This window comes from Zalophus californianus, chromosome 4, assembly GCF_009762305.2.
Source record: "Zalophus californianus isolate mZalCal1 chromosome 4, mZalCal1.pri.v2, whole genome shotgun sequence".
Taxonomy (NCBI): Eukaryota; Metazoa; Chordata; class Mammalia; order Carnivora; family Otariidae; genus Zalophus; species Zalophus californianus.
This window is the reverse complement of record NC_045598.1, coordinates 182,277,368-182,291,997: the sequence shown is the minus strand read 5'-3', so window position 1 is coordinate 182,291,997 and position 14,630 is coordinate 182,277,368. Positions and strand designations below refer to the sequence as shown.

The 14,630-nt window shown below is 53.1% G+C and overlaps 1 protein-coding gene across 1 annotated transcript in view; it reads right to left on the bottom strand.

Annotated features, from left to right (window-relative positions):
• TG (thyroglobulin) overlaps positions 1-14,630 on the bottom strand; it is a 244,670-nt gene that overhangs the window by 16,788 nt on the left and 213,252 nt on the right. Inside the window, exons 44-45 of the mRNA XM_027626166.2 lie at positions 2,132-2,313; positions 310-417 (exon numbers count right to left, since the gene is read on the bottom strand). Of these exons, the coding sequence (XP_027481967.2) occupies positions 310-417; positions 2,132-2,313 (290 nt within the window). The remainder of the gene's footprint in view (positions 1-309; positions 418-2,131; positions 2,314-14,630) is intronic.

The following is a 14,630-nucleotide window of genomic DNA, read 5'->3' as shown; positions in this document are numbered from 1 at the left end:
CAGGATTAATAAAGAAACCTCCTCCCCCAAGCCAGGTCAATCCATTCAGAGAGCTAACATTGGAATTCCAAAGCGCCTCCTCTATCTGCTATTTTGCTCACCTTTCCAACAATATCGTGAGAGAAAGTGGCGATTACTGTTCACCCATGTTTCAGACACTAAGTGACAAGTCCAATGTCACCGAGGCAGGACTTGAACCTCAGTCCCGCCCTCTGTCGTCAGCTTCCCTGAGGGTCACAGAACGGACACAGAGCCCTGCCAGACTCCCTTCACTTGCCAACACCCACTGTGGCCACGCGGCCACCTTACCTGCTGTGGCCATAGCTTTCGGGAGCGTGGTACATGAAGACATTCCCTCGGGCCCTCCTTGCCCAGTGGCTGGCCATGTCGATTACGGGACAGGTGATAAAGTAGTCCCTGGTCACATGAGGACAGAGGAGGGAGTTTAGTTATGGGTCGTTCTATAGACAACTGCGCCAGGGACATGCTTCTCCTGGGCCAGGGTCCCCTGGGCCACCAGGTGCCTCGGCACTGGCCTGCAGAGAGCACTCACTGGCGTGCCTCTCGCCCAGCTGTCTCCACTGCTGGCACCAGGTCCAGTCTGGTGTCTGGCCGGCAAGGTCACCCAAGGTCATGCAAGGAACCCGTGGGGCAAGCATCTTCCCAGCACACTAATTTTAGAGACTTGGGAACAAAACACGCTATAGTAAAATAAATACAATATACTATGGTGAAGAACACAAAAGGATTGTACATTTCGAAAGAAGGCAGAAGAAATATCCTCAAGGGTATTTCAAGCATATGATATGTTTAGACCAGTGGCTCTCAGCTGGGGACACGCCCAACCCCCAGGGGACACTTGACAATGTTTGGGGGATGTTCTCATTGTCACAGCTGGAGACGAGAAGGTTCTGACTGGTATCTAGTGAGCAGGGGCCGGGAGTGCTGCGGAACAGCCTATGACTCCTGAGACGGACCCCTCAGCGAGGAATTATCCACCAGAAATGCCATAGCGAGGAGGTTGAGAACCCTGTTCTACATTCCCAAAGCTTCCCATTTGTTCCCCCTCTGGGGTGATGGGAATGTGTCTGAGAAGCATCAGCTTGCAATGGTGGGGTCGTGCGTGGGCTGGTGCTCAAGCTGCGCACCAGAAGAGGCACCAGGCCCAGTCAGAACCAGACAGACCTCAGGCAGCCTGGAGCCCAGCAGGCTCTGAATCCCAGTCAGCGGTCCTTGCATCTCCTTGACCCTCCCTCTCCTCATCTGAGAAATGGCGCCCCTGGGGCCCGCGCCGTAGGGATATGGTAACAACCGAGGCTGGTAACGGCCATGAAAGTCTCTCAGGGCAGAGGGTCTGTCTACCCCTGTTTTCTGGCTGTTGAGATGAACTCCTTTGTTGAGTCTGCAGGGCAGCTGGAGTGTTTCTAGGAAAGGCTCTAAGGGGGGGTGGGGCCAGCCGCTGGGGTCTGACAGGGCACACAAGGCTGCCATGCTCCACTGCATGAAGAAGAGAAGTGGTGAGCAGGACCGGGCTGGAATCAGACCTACAGGAGAGAGTCACGCCCCGGCAGCCAGGTGGAGGGGTGCTGCCAAGGAGAGGCAGGGAGGCCGCTGCCTGAGCCTGGCCAGGAGGCCATGAGGGCCCGAGCTAAGGGGGAACTGGAGTCTGCCTCCTCAGTGAGGCCTTCCTTGGTTACCTGCCCTCCCTCACACTTCAGCTCTTGCCCCCGGGGCACAGATGCCTTCCAAGGCAGCTAGAGGCCAAGTTGGGGCCAGAAGAACTTCAGCCTTGAGCTTTTTCAACACCCAGTCCTGACTGGGTGATGAGCCTCTCAGGGTCCAGAACTGGGACATCTGTGAGCTCTTAGAGTCCAGTCTGGGGCTGGGCCTCTAGGAACAGCTGCTGGCTCCATGGTTGGAAAGAGCTCTCCAGTACAGGGATAATTAAAGCCTTTGTGGTCCCCAAGATCCCAGTGGGCGGGACCGCGTTTTATTCTGAGCTAGTGACTCTGTGACTGGAAACCACAGCCTCCCGGGTGGGGAGACCACAGCGGGCAGGGGGTCTCAACCCCCTTCAAGCTGTCCCTTGGCAGCACAGTCCGGGGCGCCTCTGTGACCCCAGGCGGCTCACCGGGTGGCGTTCTCCAGGGCCCGGGAGAAGGAGGCATACTCGTCGGTGGAGTGCTGCAGGGAGTAGTACCACGTAGCCGCGGCCTGCACGCCGGCATCCGCGTCCTCACCGCCCAGCGAATTCTGCAGCGCCTGGTAAAAGGCTGTTTTGCTACTGGTCCGGCCTTGACTTTCCTCAAATTGCTTTAAAAAGAGACAGGGAAATGCCCAGTCAGCTTCTGAAAGGCTGGAGTCAGTCTCCCAAAAACACTTGCTCTAGAAGTTTCTCCCTGGGAATCGGTGGGACGTGGTGCTGCCCAGGTTCGAATCCCAGCTCCACTTGTGCTAGCCGTGTGACCCTCCACAGGTCGTGTGCCCCCCCCGCCCCCGTGTCTGCCTCTACCTGCCTGAAAACAGACACAATGGAGCGTCCTCCGTGTGGGGTTGCGGTGAGGACCAAAAGGGTAAACACGCGTGAAGGGCTCAAAGTGGTGCCTGGTACTCAGTAAGTGCTCAAGAAACGCGAGCCATTGTGGCAAGCTGGTGCAGGTCACCCTGTGCTTGACCCCTTTGCTCCCTCAGCCGGCCTGTCATCTGGTTTTGTTAAGAGAGCTATCTCCAGTTTCATCCACCGACTGGATCCATCAACAGACGAACGCTTCCCGCCCACGTTTACACCGATGAACATCCTCTCCGTCCGTGGCCAACTGCGTGCCGGGCCTGGGAAGGAGCCGGGCGCAGGCTGTCGAAGCTGCCTGCCCGCACAGGCCTCACATTCTGGTGGGCAGAGGGGAAGGAAGCGAATAATTGTACAGTTTACCAGGGTGCTACGAAGAGAAACAGACCCGGTTGACAGGGATAGGGCGGGGGCTAGTTTTTATAGAGTAGTCAGGGAAGGCTCTCGGCTCTCTGGGGATGTGTGTCCATGTGGAGCTAGCTAGCTTGCTTGCTTGCTTTCCCTCTCTCTCTCTCTCTCTCTCTCTCTCTCTCTCTTCCCTCCCTCCTTCCTCCCTCCCTCATTCCCCCCTCTCTCCCTCCCTCCCTCCCTCCCTTCCTTCCTTCCTTCCTTCCTTCCTTCCTTCCTTCCTTCCTTCCTTCCTTCCTTCCTTCCTTCCTTCCTTCCTTCCTCCCTCCCTCCCTCCCTCCCTCCCTCCATTATTCCTTCCTTCCCTGTCCCAACATTCCTGCTCTCTGCATCAGGGCAGTCTGGGAGGACCATCTGCCTTGCCAAGGACTCAGTTTCCTCATTTCCGAAGACAAGGGGCAGCAGGTCAGAGATGCCACTCTCAAGTGTGAGGCACAGACCCCAGGGCCCTTGCTCAGTCCTATGATGGGTGTTTACATCTTTCTAGGCTCTTATATCAACAGCACGATTTGCTTATCAAGACACCCTGGCATGTTTAAATTGTTTTTCTAAACATTTCCAAGCATACAGGACCTGTGATTAGAATTCGAGGTGTGGGTATGACCAGGAAGCAAACCTTCCTGTCTGAGACACTCTCTCAGCCGACGCCGGTGGGCTCATGCAGGAGGCGCCAGACGAGTCGGTGGAGTAACTAAGCCAAGCCTTGTCCACCGGCTCAGGAAAGGTGAGGGGAGGGGAGCACCATTTTAATTCTATCTATAACATGTGTTTCTTGGGAAAAGATCTGAAGCAACTATGGCAAAATACTAATATCTGTTAAAAATGTAGGGTGAATACAACAGTAGTCATTATATCAATGACTTTCAAGGATTTTTGACCATGATCTGTAGTCAGAAAGACATTTTATGGATCAGAACACATGCGCGTGCGCACAGAGGTCTAGAATAATGTCCGTGAAGGACATTCATGCTCGAGGCTCTTCCTGTATGTTCCAGGGCTGAGGCCTCTAGTCTAACCTGTTCAAAATGCTTACCTGCAATCACTTGAGCTGACTTCACAACCTAATAGTAGTTCAGGGGAGAAACTGCATTATGTTATTCTCTGTCCTTTTCTGAGTGTTTGGGATATCTCATAACAGAAATATTATAGAATATTTATATTCTAGATATCAAAAAATCTTTATAGAATATAAAGAAATTGTGCACATATCTCCAATTATTGCCAAACATTGAACATGCCTGTTTCACCGAAATATCAAAATCACACGTGAATTGGGAAACTGCACAGAATCACTTCCAAATTCCAACACAACATACGTTGAAAGGGCTGAGCATAGTTCTGGGCACATGGGCAACAGATGTGAGGATTATTAAGCTGCCCCCAGGCCAGGGCAGGGGGCCCAGCACATGCTCAAAATGCTGTGCTCAATCCCCACATGCTGTTGGTGTTTGCTTGTCTACGGCTCCAGAATGACCATGTAGCAAAAGGGGTGCGTGGGGTTCAGTACAGTGCCAGGCACCTAGTCATAGGTGGTGCTCAGCAAACGTGTCGGACCAATGGTTAGTGAAGACACTGGCCTTTGTAGAGAGGACACAGGCTTGAGGCCACAAGGAGACTCAAGAGTTGAACCTCTTGGGTTCAGATCCCAGAGTTGGAGAGACCCGGGCTTGGATGCTAGCTTCGCCCCTTATTAGCTGTGTGACCCTGGGCAAGTTACTGAATCTTCCTGTGCCTTCATTTCCTCCTCTGTAAAATGGGCACAGGAATATTACCTTCTTCATAAAGCTGTCATGAAGCTAAATGAAATGATAGCTACCGATTTCTCAGCCTGAGTGTAACCGTTGCTCGATATTTGTAGATGCAATCTTGTGCCCGGCCCGCATGGGTCAGGGAAGACCCTGCCTTAGAGACCTCACCAATGTTGATCCCATCGGCCGTGGATCCAAACCCTGGGAAACTCCTCTTCCTTACCCCTGCTGTGGAATGACCAGCCCCACCTAACGGGTAGGGCGCCTACGTGAGTTCCTTGGAAACTATTTTCACAATGAGGCAGCTTTTAAGAGGGGCAGGGCACCAAGCCTGGACACGGCTAGAAGTTCCTCTACCATAAAATAGTCTAAACAGTTCCACAGCTAGGGAGCCAGAGGGAAGGGCCCGGTTTGGGCTCCCATGAGACTGTGATTGCTTTCCTATTTCCAGGGGATCTGAGCCGGGCTGAGACTAGCCGGGGCGCGGCCTCGCTGGCTGGTCAACATTCTAGAGACGGCTGACATGAGGTCCCCAGCCCCGGGGAGCACGTGGGAATGCGAAGGGGGCCCGTTTCCAGCAAGAACCGCATCTCCTCATTCTTGGCCAGGACCTAAGCGCAGATGCTGTTGCTGGTTTAATTAGAGAGTCAGCAGGAGGGATGGGGGCCACCACGTGACGCCCAGCACTGACTCCCACAAGCTGTAATTACAGGCGCGATCCGCCGAGGAAGTGGGTTCACTACAGGCTGGGCTGTGTTAAGGGCCGTCAGGAACTGGCACGTCCTCTGTGCGTGTGTTAAAAGGACTGTGCGTGTGTTACTATGTCCTACCGAACAGTTAGAGCCCGTAGGAAACTTTCGAGACCGTGCAGGGCTTCACCGTGGTCTGGAATGCCTCGTGGCCTAGCGCACGGAGCGTGGGGTCTGTATTTGAGAGACGCAGGTTTGAACCCGGCTCTGGTGTGTGACCTCAGGAGATAATTGCCATCAATAAATTTGCTTGGTGAATATTCCTCTCTGTGCCTGGGGTGGACGTTAGAATCGAGTGAATTAGTGATACCAAGTGGCTGACACAATAGGCGACAATACATATTCCTACTCTCTCTCCTCTGGCCAGTAAATAATTTTTTTTTTAAGATTTTATTTATTTATTTGACAGAGAGAGACACAGCGAGAGAGGGAACACAAGCGGGGGGAGTGGGAGCGGGAGAAACAGGCTTCCCGCCGAGCAGGGAGCCCGATGCGGGGCTCGATCCCAGGACCCCGGGACCATGACCGGAGCCGAAGGCAGACGCTGAAACAACTGAGCCACCCAGGTGCCCCTCTAGCCAGGAAATTATTGAAAATAAATGCCCTTATGTTCACTGCAGGGTTGACAGACATGATGGAGAAAGTTTTGCTGGAGGGCCTTTACCTTCCATTCACGATTTCATGCAACAAATTTCTATCGAGCACCGACACCTGCCGGGAGCGAGTCGAAGAATTTGAGATGCATCGGGGAACGATACAAGTTCAATTCTCTGCCCTCTGGGGGCTTTGAGTGGAGCTGGAGAGCCTGGCGGACACATGGCAAATTGTGTAATAGAGAAAGTTTGGTGGTGAAAAGGATACGGCACAGACAAGGGCAGCATGGCAGGGAAGAGGCCTGGGGGTGCTGGTGGGTGAGGGTTGAACTTGTAAATGGAATCCTCAGGGTGGGCCTTGTGGAGGACAGCTGAGCCAAGACTCGGGGAGGTGAGCGTTAGGGTGCGGGCAGCTGGGTGAGGAGTGGAGGCGAGCGTGGCCAGTGCAGAGGATGAGGGCAGAGGAGAGAGCGGTGAGGCAGAGGGAATGGAGAGCTGAGCAGCTGGTGTGGCCCCATCCTGCTTTTGCTTCAGGAGGGGCCAGGAGAAGTGTCCTCCATTGTGCTCTGCAGGTGCCGCCTGCTGGAGATGGGGGTCCATGTGGGGGTTGAGGCAGAACAGCTATCTGCCGGGTGTCCTTGAGTTGGCGCCCCCTGTTCTGGGAGCCCACTAGCCGCTGCTGCCTACTGGTTCCTTCCCCTGCCACTCCAGTCCTATGATGTGGCTTCAAACCCCAAGGCGATCCTCAGAGCTCTCCCCACACCCCCACGCCTGGCCCTCTTATTCTTAGGGAAATGCCCCTCTGGAGCCCTTCCTGAATTCCCTCCTTCTTCTTGGACCCAGAGATCCCCCCTTCTTTCCCATGAGGCTGAGGCCTCCCTGCCCAGGGCTCTGGGACCCTCCCTTGCACTTCTTCATTGGCGTCACTGGGTGAATCCTCTCCTGTAGGACCTTCAGTGTGCCCCTCTCCGTGACTCCGCCCCCCCCCCCCCGAGACCCAAATGCCCTACGGGTGTCCCCACCGAGGATGGTCCTGTCCGTCTCACCTCGGCGTTGCCAGCTCTGGGGCGCGCACTCAGTAAGTGTGTCCCCACAGCTGTCAGGCTCCTGTCCTCCCCCTACCCAGTTTCCCTCAGGGGTCACTGATGTCACCCCTTGACTCCCCCTTCGGGCAATGCTGGCCCTTCCACCCTTCCCGTCCCGGCCCCCTCCCCCACCCCAACTTGACAATCTTCTCATCTCCTTTTCCCTAACCTGCTCTGCTTCAGGCTTGTCTCTGGAACGAACCCTTCTGCTCTCTTGCCCACTTTCAAATGCTGAGGTCCCCCAGCCGCCATCCCTGCCCCCTTCTCTTCCCCTTCCGTCCAGATATGCTGAGACGTGGGGGTACCGTTTCTTCCCTTTGCTTCGATAATAACCGGCAGGTTAATGAATCCTAAATCTCTCTCTAGTCTGAACCTCAGACCCGCATATCCAATATCTCCCAGCTCCTGGGAACTTCTCCGGTTCCTCGAACTCATGAACACAATTGAACTTCATCATCTACATGTGTTCTTCCCCAGCTCCAGAACCTTCCCCTGCTATTTTCCCATCCTCAATCACTAAGACCAGTAGCCAGACACCTGATTAAAAGAGAGATGTTGGCTGACCCCTCCTACTCCCCCACCTTCCCCAACACGCTACTGTACCCCGATCCTGAGGATTCTCCTCCTAACACATCTTAACCACCATCCTATCGGATCCTCCTGACCTACCCTACCCTTGCTCATGCTCTCATCAGCTTCTACCCCATCCTGGGGCAGAAACACTGACGATATCTGGCAGGTGGGGATTCAGAGAGAAGTGTACACAGAAGGTCCTTTCATAATTTTTGTTCATTGGTTACTCTTGAAGTTATGCAGAATGGTTATGACATCATAGGTTTGAGAAGAAGAGACCCAGAGTAGACTCCCCAAAGGAAAAAACAGGCAGCCTTTCAGAGTTCAACACCTGATTCTTGCAAGTGTGCATGGAAAGATGCATACGTGAATGAATGCCCCCAGAATCCCAGAATTCTCTAGAGCTCTGAAGTAGATAAAAACAAATAGTCATTTGCTCATTTAACGAACATGAATTAAAGGCCTCCTGGGCCAGCAACTGGGGATCCAAAGTGAACATGACACGGTTCTTGCCGTGGAACAGAGCTGGTAAAATCAGAGTGGCAACTCATCAGTGAGCAGACTGCCCGCACGGAAACTGGTTGAGGGTTTGCATCTGGCGGAGCTGATGGTGCAGAGGGTTCTGGAAGCACAGTGGCCACTTCTGCACTGCCCACGCTCCCCACCCCATCAGCCTTCCCTTCCCCTCCACTGAGATGGCCCTCGTCATCACCCATGCCCTGTCAGGTCCAGCGGCCCCACCTCTGCCCCCCTGCTCACGCCTCCCTCAATGACATCTGACACTTGACTTCTGCTTCCCTTCAGAAATACAATTTTCTTGGCTTTTGTGACATCACATTTTCCTGGTTTTCTTCCAAATCTGTATCTATAGCTCTGACCTTTCTCCTGAACTCCCACCAGGTATACCCAACGGCCAATCCAAGGTTTATCTCAAATCTGGTTATTTCTCACTGTTACCATGCCTGCAATCCTTATTTAAAGTATCAGCTTGCTCCCTGGACCTCCCAACACAGGGCAATCTGGTCTCTACTTCCTTTGTCACCTCCCCATAGTCAACTCTATGTGGCCAGAATGCTCTTTAAAAGAAAAGAAAAAGATTAATCAGTATAATCACTTCCTAGTGTAAAACATTCCAGTAACTGCCCATTGCAAGTAGAACAGAATCACTCTCCTGATGCCGATGAGATCTCATCTGACGGGTCACCTCCAACACATCCCACTTCCTCTGCTGCCCCTCCTCCATTACCCACGGCATTTCCTAGCCCTCCGGCCTTCTATGTCCTCCAAACAAGTCCTGCTGCAGGGCCTTTGCACTAGCTCTTCACCCAGATCTCCCCAGAGCTGGCCCCACCTCATCCTTCAGGTCTCAGTCCTCCCTGCCAAAGCTCCTTGGATTCGTGTTTCCATTTTCTTCAGCGCTTTTCAAAGATCTGATTTTTTTTTTTAAGATTTGTTTATTTATTTTAGAGAGAGAGTTGCACGGGGGGAGAGAAGGAATCTCAAGCTGACCCTGCACTGAGCACAGAGCCCAACACCGGGCTCTACCCTAGGACCTTGAGATCATGATCTGAGCCGAAAGCAAGAATCAGACACTTAACAACTGAGCCACCCAGACGCCCGTCAAGACCTGAAATTCTTAATGTATTTGCTCACACGTCATGGTCTGTGTCCTCTCACTAGAACGTGAACTGCACAAGCTCTATCTGTTGGGGTACGACTTTCCCCCCACAGCCTAGAGGTGAGCCCCTGAGTAAGTATACATTGGACGTGTGCGTGCATTAAGGCGTGGACCACTCCTGCCTCTTCCACTTATTGTGGATTTAAGGGGCCCACTACTCCATCCAGCAAAGCAGGCCCAGTGCCTAGGACCCCCCATAACTTTAGGCCCTACAAAATAAATGTTCCTTTCAATTTCTTTTAAGACCACAAAAAAATCAAATGTCATCATAATACAATGTCCCATTCATCTTTACCAGTGCAGTCATAAAATATGTTTACTATTTTGGGGGGATAAGCCAACCCCACCGATCTCCGGCTTTCTCTGAACAGAGCAGGATCATCTCACCTGGTGGGGCCACAGGACACTCAGGCGTGGTGCCCTGTGTGAGCCCGGGAACTACAGCACTGGAGTGGGGGGCTTGCAGGGTTGCAGGGTGGCCTGGAGCCAGGGACCCCACGGGGCTCCCTGGTATGGGGAACTGTCTCCTTTGCCTAGATGCCTCCTGATCACACTGCAGGAGACAGGCAGGGCTGGTCTCACTGTGCCCACCGAAGGATAAAGAAACTGCAGCTCAGACCTGTTAAGCAACTTGTCTGAATTGTGTGACTGAAGCCAGGAATTGAGACCCATTTTTCTGATTCCAGGTCATGGGTTCTCCACAGGGCCCCGCCATGCCCTGCTTGGGTCCGGACCCTAACACCCACCCACTCAATTGCCTCTTTTCAGGAAATGGTGTGCACTCACTTGGGACTCCTGCATGCTTCTCTGCTATAATCTGTCACCAAAGGCTTGATTTTCCTGAGCTGGGGCTGGTGCCAGCGCCTCGGGCTGCCAGGTGCTGCTTCCAACTCTCAGACGGGCTGCCTTCCCCTCCCCGCTCCCCGAAGGGCCCCCACTCCACCTGCTCCTGGACGGGGCCAGCATCTGCCCAAGCTTGGGGCACGGTGGCGGCGCTGTTTCTGATTTTTTCTCGCCTTCCTTGGAGATGCTTGTGCTTGGAGGGGAAGGCAGAACAGTGCATCTTGGAACAAATCTGCTTTTGATCATGCAAATTAATGCCCGGTTAATGTAGGCAGACTGTCAATTTCACCAGTTAGAGAGAGAGAGAGAGAGGAGAGAGAGAGAAAAGAGGGGAAAAAAATCCCTACCACAGCGACTGATGAATTTCAACAGAAAGCTGCTACTTCAGAAAATAAGATCATTCTCCGAGAGCGGAGGCTTTCCAGGCATCTCAGGCAGCCGTGATGCTCCACGGGTATGTTGTTAACTTTGCTGGTGTCATTAGGACTCTCTGTGTGGGCTATAGCTGGCCTGGGGTGGCAGGTGGGTGAGGGTCTTCACATGGACTTGCTAGAAGCCCTGCCTGCTCGCCCTCCTTGGTCTGTGGGATTTGGAGAGTCTCTGCTGAAGTGATGGGTGGGTCCAGGGGCTCCCTCGGGGTGGGAGGGACGCCTACCGCTCGTGTGACTTCCCCTGGGAAGTCGGACGGTATGTGTTTGTGGGTTGGGCTCTGGATGGTATGAAGGCAGGGTTGGCATAAGGGAAAAGCATGTGTGTGCGTCTGCCACGATTTGGAAAACTGGCTCGGGTCAGGTGAGGTGATTCAGTGGTCGTACGTCCTTTGTACTCCTGCTTTCTCAGGAGAATTCTCTGGATCGGGGACAATAGCTTTGGACACTAATCCTGGTAATACCTTGAAGAACTAATATTTATTGAGCATGTACTAGCTGCCAGACACGGCTGCTTATATGATTTCATTCAACATCTTAATGAGGATATGGACCGGTAATTTCCCAATTTTACCGATAAGGAAACGAAGGCTCAGGTCCTGGGGAGCCCCAGTGCTCCTACTGGCTTGCGGGGTGGGGTCCTGGTCAGTTCCTTCATCACTGTGACCCTCTTGCTGGCGCGGCCACTGTGGCTCCAGGAGCCCCCTCCTCCCCAAGTGCCTCTTGAGACCCCGCACTAGGATGTCCATCTCTCCCTCTAGTGTCTACCCCACTGTATTTTAGTTATTTACTTCTGCTCATTTCCCATCTCCTTGCCTGACTGTGAGCTCCTTGAGGGCAGGGACCGAATGTGTACTTATACCCCAAACACCCAGCACGGCCTCTGACACACAGAGCCGGGCTGATACAGAAAGATTCAGGACAAGGACTCACTGGGATTGAGGCCCTCAGCTAACGTTAGCTGGACCCAGGTACTGGAATCTTCTGGGGGGAAATGGAGAAACCCACAAACCCAAGTCTGAATGAGGGTCATGAGCAGGCTGAGGCAAGGGAAGGCACCCCAGGGTCATGCATGAGCAGGGTGTTTTGAGATAAAAGAGTAACTTCAATACTGTGTGTAGAGGGCAACTGGTAGCCGGGTTCCTGCTTGTCTGTCTACATGACGATGCTGTGGTCCTGAGTTGGCCAGGATTCTGAGGACTCCTCTGGGCCACGATTGCATCTGGGAAGGGACGGGTGGTGCTGATGCATTCACCGTGCCTGTCCTAGGGTTTGGGACACATGGGATTGGGAGCAAAGCTCCCCATTTGGAGCCAAAGGATCTTCAATGACTTGGCTTTGCAAGTGACTCGTTTGATGACCTTGGGACAATCATGAAACCTCTGGAAGCCTTCCTCAGTAAAACGGTGTTAAATACCAGTTTATGGGCATCTACCTCCCAGGGTCATGGTTGAGCTACAGTGAGAGTGGAGGTGGGACTCTGAGGCCCTTTGCACACAGCAGCCCTCGTTCTAGCTGTGTGACCACACGAATACCCACCAGATTTGTTGTGGGGGGGTGGGCAACTCTTGGAGGGAGGACCTGGCTCTTTCCAGAGGGCCATACCTAGAAGAGGATGCCTTTGGACTTAGATCTAGGAGTTAGATTTGGATTTGAATTCAGCTCTCTCTCTGAACTGCTTTCCCAGCTGAATAGATCATAGGTCATAGATCATAGGGTTGTTTGGGATGAATTATTTCCTTGAAGACGCCTAGGTTAGATTCTGGCACATACCCAGGTCTCCCAAATTTCATTCTTTCAATCTAATGAAGAGTCATTGAGCCATTACTGTATACCAGACACTTCCTAGCACCGGAGATAAAGTAGAAAGCAAAACTGATAAAACAATGCTCATGAACCCTACATTCTAGTTGGGGAAGAAATACCATAGACAAATAAATGTATAGTATGTCAAGGGGTGCAAGTGACGAGGATGGGGAGCAGGGTAAGGGGGAGAGAATGCTGGGGATAAGGTTGTCCTCTCCATCTGGGTGGGTCAAGCAGATACTCTGAAGAAGCAGACCCTGAAGACGCGAGGCAGTGAGTTATCTGGAGAACATTCTAGAAGAGGGAAAAGCATGTGTCAAGATGCTAAGATGGAAGCATGCTCAGCATATCTGAGGAACACCAAAACGATCAGTTGGGATTCAGCGCAGTGAGCCAGGGCAGGGGTGGCAGGAGGTGGGGTCAGAGGGCGAACAGGGGCCACATCGAGTAGTGGTCATTGCAGAGACTATGGCTTCTCTGAAGCTGAGGCCATGGGAGGGCTTTGAGTAGGGGGGTGACAGGATCTGACAGCTCCCCTCTGCAGGGAGCTAGTTGGGGCCTAATCCTGGAGAAAGATGACGGCATGGCTCAGGGTGATGGCAGAAGAGGCGGTGAGGCTGGATGGATCCTAGGTGCACTTGGAAGATAGAGCCAGCTGGGTTAGCTGACGCAATGCTGGTAGGATGGAGGGGAGCAGAGTCATGATGACCGTTAGCCTACATGCAGAAGCAGGATTTGCTGTTTACGGAGATGAATTCAGGAGGAGAACATGCTGGTTGGGGCAGGGCACAGGAGAATCAGCAGCCCCTTCTGGATGTTAAGAGTGGGAAGCTACGAGACATCTGAAGGAAGATGGCAAATAGACTGGGGCAAACCAATCTAGAGTCCAAGGGCAAAGCCCAGGCTGCGAGTATAAAGCTGGGCTGGAGGGACCTGTCCAGGAGACATCAGCACACAATGGCATCGCAGCTGTGGCTCTGGCTTCCAATTGGACCATCACTACCCCCGCTCCCTCTCAGTTCCCCAGATGAGTTCTTGGCAGGATGCAGGCTCACAAAACGTCGCAGCAGGTGGACTAGCGCATGTTCAGAAGAGAACGAGAGGAGAAGGGAAGCAAGAGAGGAAGGCTCTCACCAGGCATAAATGGGCCCTGGGGGCCTCTGCCCCAGGACTGGGGTTTGGATAACAACCGTGGAACACGGCTGGCCACTGCTCTGCCATGCCCTCCCCGCACCTTTCCTATGTTGGTGCCGGACTTGAGGGCACACATTCCCAGCCATGCCCTGGCGTGGGCAGTGAGCTCCTTCGGCAGACACCATCTTTCTTCGCAAGTGCACCAAGGAAACATCTCCTTGAAAGTCAATGAGAGGAATGAAAATGCATTGCTGAGGAGGGACCCTAGTCCTCTGGATCCAGACTCCTGGCTGGGGACTCAGAGATCAGGGTAGAGCCGGGAGACTCCCAAACACGCTGCAGGAGAGGAAGAGGGAAGACCAAAGCAGCCACATGGCCACACAGCCCTCTTACAATGGGCTGGTAATGCAGATGTTACAGACTGGGGCCAGCACAGCCCCAGATCCAACGGTAAGAGCCCCACCCCCACCGCCAGACCTGCAGGTGGAGGGGTATAGGAACTAGCTGCCAGGACCTGCACCCTCCCACCTGTCCAGGATGATCCCCAGGCTCCTGGGAGTAGAAAGTAGTTCTTCCTTTCTCTAAAATCAGAGATGGCTGGGATACATTGCCAGCCCACGGTCCAAAGAATCAGAGCTGTGAGCATATAGTCTCTTCTGCACAAAGATCCCCACGTCGCGGTAGGGCAATGTAAGATGAGATGTTGCCTGGGGAAGGGTCCAGGGCGAGTGGCTGTCTCTTTCCACACTGCCCACGCTGCAGAGCACCGTTTCTGGCGTGGAGTGTGTCAAGGGGGCAGCATAAATCTTAAAACATTCACTTCTTTCTCATGCTTTAAATGTGTTATGTTTTCACGACTCTTTCATAGAAATTCAGCATATTAGTACAGGAGTACATGTGTATATGATTTATGCTTACATTATGAAGGGCTAGATCAAAAGCCGTTCAAAGACTCATTACTTTAGAGAAGAAAGGCCCAGGGCTCGTGGTAGAGAAGGGGCACTTTGTCAGTGCTTCCT